We start from the raw sequence: 6,543 nt of genomic DNA on the forward strand, positions 1-6,543 counted from the left end.
GTGAAACGACGATTTTGTAGAACTTTAAACTGTCTTACCAGACGCTCATTATTGAACTTAACAGTTTATATATTTTATTTTTATTAAACTTAATAGCTGCTAAACATGAATGACTTGTGTTGAGGATAAGTTCTTTGATAGGATTTTAATTGTAGGTTATGTTCATTCCTTTGATTTTACATTTATATCCTATGTCAAATTGGAGATTGTTTAAACATTTTCAAAGATTAGTGCATTTGATATACCACTAATTCTTCCATGTTAGCAGGAACGTTTTGTGAAATTCTTTTGTTCTATGCTTGCTACGTCCTACGAGGTTTTTAGACGAACATGATCTACAGACTATATTCGTTCACTCTTTTCAGATTAGAGAAATCAAGTCCTTATACCTGTACCACAGCCGGCCAGCTTGGTACCAGTTTATAACCTCAGCATTTTGCCACTTTAACTGGTAAAACCTTCAAGCTTTTCAATGTTTATATGTAAAACATTTCTTTATCTGCTTACTTGGAAGTTTGCGTCAACTTCATTTCTCTTAGGCACTGACTTCACCTTAACTTTACAGGAACCACTTATCCAGCAACCTCTTCTTCTTATATATATTTGGTAAGAGCAAATTCTTGTTCTTCATCAGGTTTTATTCTTCATTTACATTCTTTTTGGTTAATTATTTATTTTATAGGGAAACTAGTTGAAGAGGAGGAGGGCAATTTGGCATTATGGCTTTCTTACATCTTAACCGGTGCCGGTGCCAATCTTGTCTCATGGTTTGTCCTTTCGAGGAATGCGGTATCTGTTGGAGCATCAGGTGCTGTCTTTGGCCTTTTCGCAATTAGTGTCCTGGTAAAGGTAGGTTAATTACCAAAAAATGTGTGGTTAAGATGATTGGTTGTCTGAGCGAATTAAAGCACAATAATTATTTTTGCAGATGTCATGGGACTGGAGAAAAATTCTTGAAGTTCTTATCCTTGGCCAATTTGTTATTGATAAGGTAATGGATCAACTAACTTACTAGAAGATTCTTTGTATTTTCTATCATGAATCCGATAAAATATCCATTTTTGTTCTAATTTTCGAAAATTTAATGTATTTATATTTTTGTTAGATTTTATTCCATTTTGATTGCATTGTGATCTAGAAATTAATTTTATCTTTCACAAAGGTTTAAATTATTAATCTATTCATTCACTATAATCTGTATATCGATTGGAAAACTAACAAACCAAATTGAAGTCTGTCGAGGTTATCATTTTCAGGAAGGTTTTTAAAAAATAGTTTCTCAATGCTTGCTACTGTAAAGGTAAGTATTAGCAGCTTCTGGTTTATGACAGGCCTGCTCTCTTGGAATATGGATATTCACATAAATATGAACAAATTGAACTATTATATTTAAATAAAATATTTAACAAGTAAAATGTCAAAATAGTCCTCTGACTCTTTACTAAGGGCATTTTTGTCCAAAAGTCTGTCAATGTGTCAAATTAGTTCCCATGCTTCTTAATAGGAGTATGTCTCAAGGAGGATTATTTTAGCCAACATTAAAAGAATCAGGGATTAAATTGCCACTTTTATAGACTCTTGGGCTAAAATACCCCCTATATAGAGCGAGGGATTGTTTTGATATTTTCTCGACACTCAAATGAAAGAAAGTTAACACTAAATCTGATATTAATTCTGTTTAATGTTTTTGTTTGGGCTGCTAACATATGTTTATGTGCTTAACCCTGAACTCAAGAAGTTATGGTTGAAGATAAACACCCAACTACTAGTCTAAGTTGGCTCCACCAAAATGTTTTTGTAAAGCTAGCCTCTTCATAAATATGACAGTTTTTTCACTGACCAGTGCTCCATTGATTTTCTTACTTACCATCGAATAACAAACCTTCACTTATCCTCAAAATTCTCTTTTTCTGCGTTTGATATGTGATTGGCATTGATTTTCAGGACTCTAGCATATTAATAATTAAAAACTTGGACATATCTTTTCCAGGTTATGGAAGCAGCACAGGCATCCACAAGGCTGACAGGTCCTCTCGGCCGAGGGTACTCTTTACAGAATGTGAATCACATAGCCCACCTCTCTGGTGCCCTTATCGGTGTTACGCTGATACTCCTCATCAGTCGAATTCCTTCTCATCCCTCCGGTCAAGGTAACAATGTATTAAAGGGAAACAAAGAAAAACCACATTAAATTTTCTTAATGCGCGATTTCAAATTGATAATTCTAATACAAAAGTAAAGTCATCAGAACTTTTTTAAAGTTCTGTGAATCCCCAACCACTTTCTCTCTGCATTTGTAATTGTTTTCTATGTGAGAAAGTATTTTTGACATTTTGTGGAGGGCATTGTGTTTGTACTTTGCTTCCACCTATAAGGTAATGCTCCTCACCTCCACATTATTTAGGAAATTTAAGAGTGTTTGGGATCTATTTTGTTTTAAAAATATATTTATTTGATATGTTTTTATTTTTTAAATTTAAAAAAAATATTTTGAATATTTTTAAAACAGATTGATTTATATTCACATATAGATATGTTTTGTTTCAAGTCAAAAACATAAATAAAACAAAGAAACAAAAACACTAAAAATAAATATCCGAATAATGATCTCAAACGGCCCTGAATATATAAACTACGTATCTAGAATGATATTAGCTTGTCACGACACTTATGTCCATTGAATGTGTTCGTTCCTCTTGATAGATTGTTAATATGTTTTCAAGTTAAGGGTGCGTTTGGGGCAGTTTGTGCTTATTCAGATGAGCCGCTTATCTAGAAATGTGGACTGCAGGGTTTGATCCTGTAAAAAAATCAAGAGTGTTTTCGGATAAGCTGCCCAAGCGCAGTTTCTAAACGGTGAGGCGGCATTTTTAAACGCCGCCGCAGCGGATAAGATGCCCCAAACGGAGGCAAGTAACAGCTCAAGTAGATGAAATATACTATTCTTTGTGTTTTGCGTACCTTGTATAAACCAATATCTCAGCATCTACCCACAAACGGCCAGATCTAAAATGGTCAGATTATGTTACTTAAACAAGAAGTTAAGAAGCATAGCTATTGATGAAAGTGGGCAACTTCATAGCAGTGAATAAATATATTTTCCTAACCATAAAAGCTAAACTCCATTGAAGATGGCTTGATATTTATCTATCAAACATCAGTAACTTTTTAGGATTTAACTTCAATCTCTAGCTCCTTGTATTTCCATCGGATGAAGATGATTAACGTTAAGTGACGTCAAGCATTTTGCTTTTATATCATCATATTTTTATAGCTAGTTTATATAAAATTAAATATGCAGCATTCACATGCCTGACTTTTAATTGCCTATAATTTTGAATATATAAGCAATTAAAGGCTTGTAGAGGGATGCCAGGCATGTGAATTCACACTACAAAAGGCTGCAGACCCAAAAAGAATGAGATCTTAATTGTCTTTAAATTTTTATTACCCAACTCATTTATGCTAAAATTTGAATGAACATAATGGTCACCCAGAAGCACCAAAGGAAAAAAACAAACAACACAAAAGTAAATCTTAACACAAATCACATAATATTTTTTCAGTTTACACAAAATTACAGAATTCAAGAAGCATTTATAAATTATAAAAAGACAGATAAATAATACTCTCAAGCATAAGCAAGTTTGTCTTCTCAACCAAAGCATGAATAAGCTTTTAACCTTCGACTAAATTATGTACATGTTTTACTTCTAAACTAAAACATCTATGATTTATTCCATTAATAGAATCATCTCATTATCACCAACACCATCAGGTGTCTCAAAATGATTAACTTCCAAAATTTTCTCTATTATTGATAGTTTCGTACGATATTGGAAAGCTTCAACAGGTATGCACGTAAGCTCTTGATCTAAGAGCTTGAAGTCCACATTGTCTCGTGATGAATGTTTGCAAACTAAATTATGTAATGTTGCAGTTACTCTAACTATTTTTACTTGTTTTTTGATGGAACATGTTGGCATATCTTGGGGTATGACTCATTAGTTTTTTCATACATTGAATGCTTCTCAATTATACTCTATAATGATGAGTATTGCCTGTTAAATAAATCATTCTCATTTATAACCACTTGGTTGTTGCATTCGAAATCAAGAATGTGGCACTTCGTATCAGAAAATGCTTTAAGAAATTGTATTGCATGGGATATCTAGAATAAAAAAAGTAATATTTTCTTGGATATTATCAGTATTAGGACATCACATCAAATCAGATTTTTCAGAACTTCAATATTGTATTAACTGAAATGTGATATTGGGAATTTGTATTCACGTCTTTGAATTCAAATTTGAGCATGCAACTATTATGGGCACTGCCCACATTCAGCCAGTTAGAAGATGAAACATATGTTGAATTCATAGACTTCTAATATATTTTGTGTTGGAGATCCACAAAGACCAATATACCATCATTAGCTCCTAAGTAGTTCTATTTGAAATGTTTAAATAGTAATTTATTTTTAGTAAAACATGAATATCAAATAAAAAAAATTATATTGTGTACCTTAAGAATGACATGTATTTGAAATAGTTATGTATTTCTCTTGGTGTTCGCCTAAAAGTAAGATTTAGTGGTTTGTGTATTTTGGATGACAATTTTACCAACAAATCTAGCCAAACATTGAAATATCTATTAATAGTCTCAGTTGAGTGTTGAAATTGCTTCGAAGTGGCACACATTGACTCATTATATGACAATATGTACAAAGCAACTAATGCTTCCTTATGTATAAAACTGGATGATTGATGCAAATCATGAATATCTTATAATTCATCAAACAAATCACTAAAATTTTGTGTGAACATTCAAAGCATGATATGAATTCTATCAGATGAATTTCAAGAAACTCACTAATCCATTTGTCACCTATAGAGGAGGATGTCATGCATGGGATCTTACACAATTAAGTTTGGCAGTATCAGTGAAGAGACATATTGTAGTTGCCAAAATTTTTGTTTGTTGTACTGTCTCAACTACTTCATCATCATTTGTTGAATCCATCAAAAAATTTCATGTATGTTAAAAATATAAAACAAATCATTAATGGATGAAAAAGACAGCTAATTATATGAGAATGATAATTGGGAATGAAGTGAAATATTGCAATATAATAAAAAAACAAGTATATTTGAGCATGCCACAAATAGATAAATTAATATACAAATAAAATTTGTTCAAATAGATGTTCAACTGAATACAAGCATAAGCAAATTACAGATTATTACAACAAGTAAAAAGTTAAAGTTGTATGATTATTAAAAAAATAATAATCGATGTAATGTATCCTCTGATCCAACACCATTGTTATAAAAGTATCCCACTTTGTTGGGTCTTCTAGGAGTTTTGTGAAAATTAAATATAATGCATGTCCTCAAAGATAATGAGTGTTGCACAATAGCTTAATGACTTCTACCATTGAAGGATTTACTTGAGTTGTGTGACCTTTAACCTTCATACTAGTATAAGTTGTAACTAACTGATCCCGTTACTGCTTATGTGCACAGTATAACAATGACTTTAATGATCTTTTTCACTTATGTTATCTTACTTTGCAACAGAACCAAAAACTTGATCCTAAAGAAAATAAGAATTTAACTTTTTAATTTATATATATAGATATTGGGATATTATGCAAGTATACGTATCGTTATCAAGTAATATAGGACTTTTTTATTAAGACTTGAATATCAAACCCACAGGGAAATATACAATATGAAAAAACTTTCTATTTTAAGAAGACAATTACTTAAACTATAGATATTTTCGTAAAAAGTAAAATTCAATTCTTTTTGGTATTTTTTTTATATTTTGACAAAACAGTAAAACCTCTAAAGAAAACTTGAGTTTATGTAAAAGAAAAACACTTGATATGAAAATATTTTTTTCCTTATCATGAATCAGTAATAAGTATAGGAATTCTACGGATCCACCTGGACTCTTGAAACATCGCTCCTAGATAAGTTTTCGTGATTGCAGAGCATCACTGTACCTATCTTGAGCTTTAAAACTCACAAATTTGCTTGAATCAAAGTGGCATTTTCCTTTGCTCCTCTTCATTCTTGCTGTCATTCTACAAATATCATAAAATTTCACAATAACTTCAAAAATCAAGTCTAATGCACTAAACGCAACTCATATAAGTATAAACTACAATTTATATGCAATTTCTATAGATTTTTCCTCATTTTTCACCATGAATAGTGATTTTTGAATTCTTCCAAATGTACTCAAAATACATGGTGAAAATCCAAAATTTTTACATAGAAGTGAAGCTCTTACCTCAAGAAATCCAAATCTAGCAAAATCCAATTCTAGCAAATTTTGCTCAATTCCACCAAGAAATCTCCACAAAATAGATTGCCCTAGACTTTCAAATAGCAAACTCGAGAGGTTGAAGGTGACGATGAGAGTAAAAATGACAATTTTTGGGTTTATTTTTCACTTTTAATCAACCACGAACCGGTTTTCGTGAATCGACGCTTAAGCAAGGATAAGTGACGCTTAGGTGTCTGCCTCTCGAGT

General features: G+C 31.6%; 1 protein-coding gene across 1 annotated transcript; it reads left to right on the top strand.

Moving 5' to 3' along the window:
* Nucleotides 1–316: 316 nt before the first annotated feature.
* LOC110036294 (rhomboid-like protein 11, chloroplastic) lies at nucleotides 317–2,254 on the top strand (the record flags this gene model as incomplete). Its single annotated transcript, XM_020740701.1, has 5 exons — nucleotides 317–451; nucleotides 566–606; nucleotides 683–849; nucleotides 929–991; nucleotides 1,991–2,254. Coding segments are annotated over 5 exons (607 nt in total), but the record flags the coding sequence as incomplete, so codon positions are not given.
* Nucleotides 2,255–6,543: the final 4,289 nt, after the last annotated feature.

Source organism: Phalaenopsis equestris, unplaced genomic scaffold (assembly GCF_001263595.1).
Source record: "Phalaenopsis equestris unplaced genomic scaffold, ASM126359v1 Scaffold204757, whole genome shotgun sequence".
In the NCBI taxonomy this organism is placed as follows: domain Eukaryota; kingdom Viridiplantae; phylum Streptophyta; class Magnoliopsida; order Asparagales; family Orchidaceae; genus Phalaenopsis; species Phalaenopsis equestris.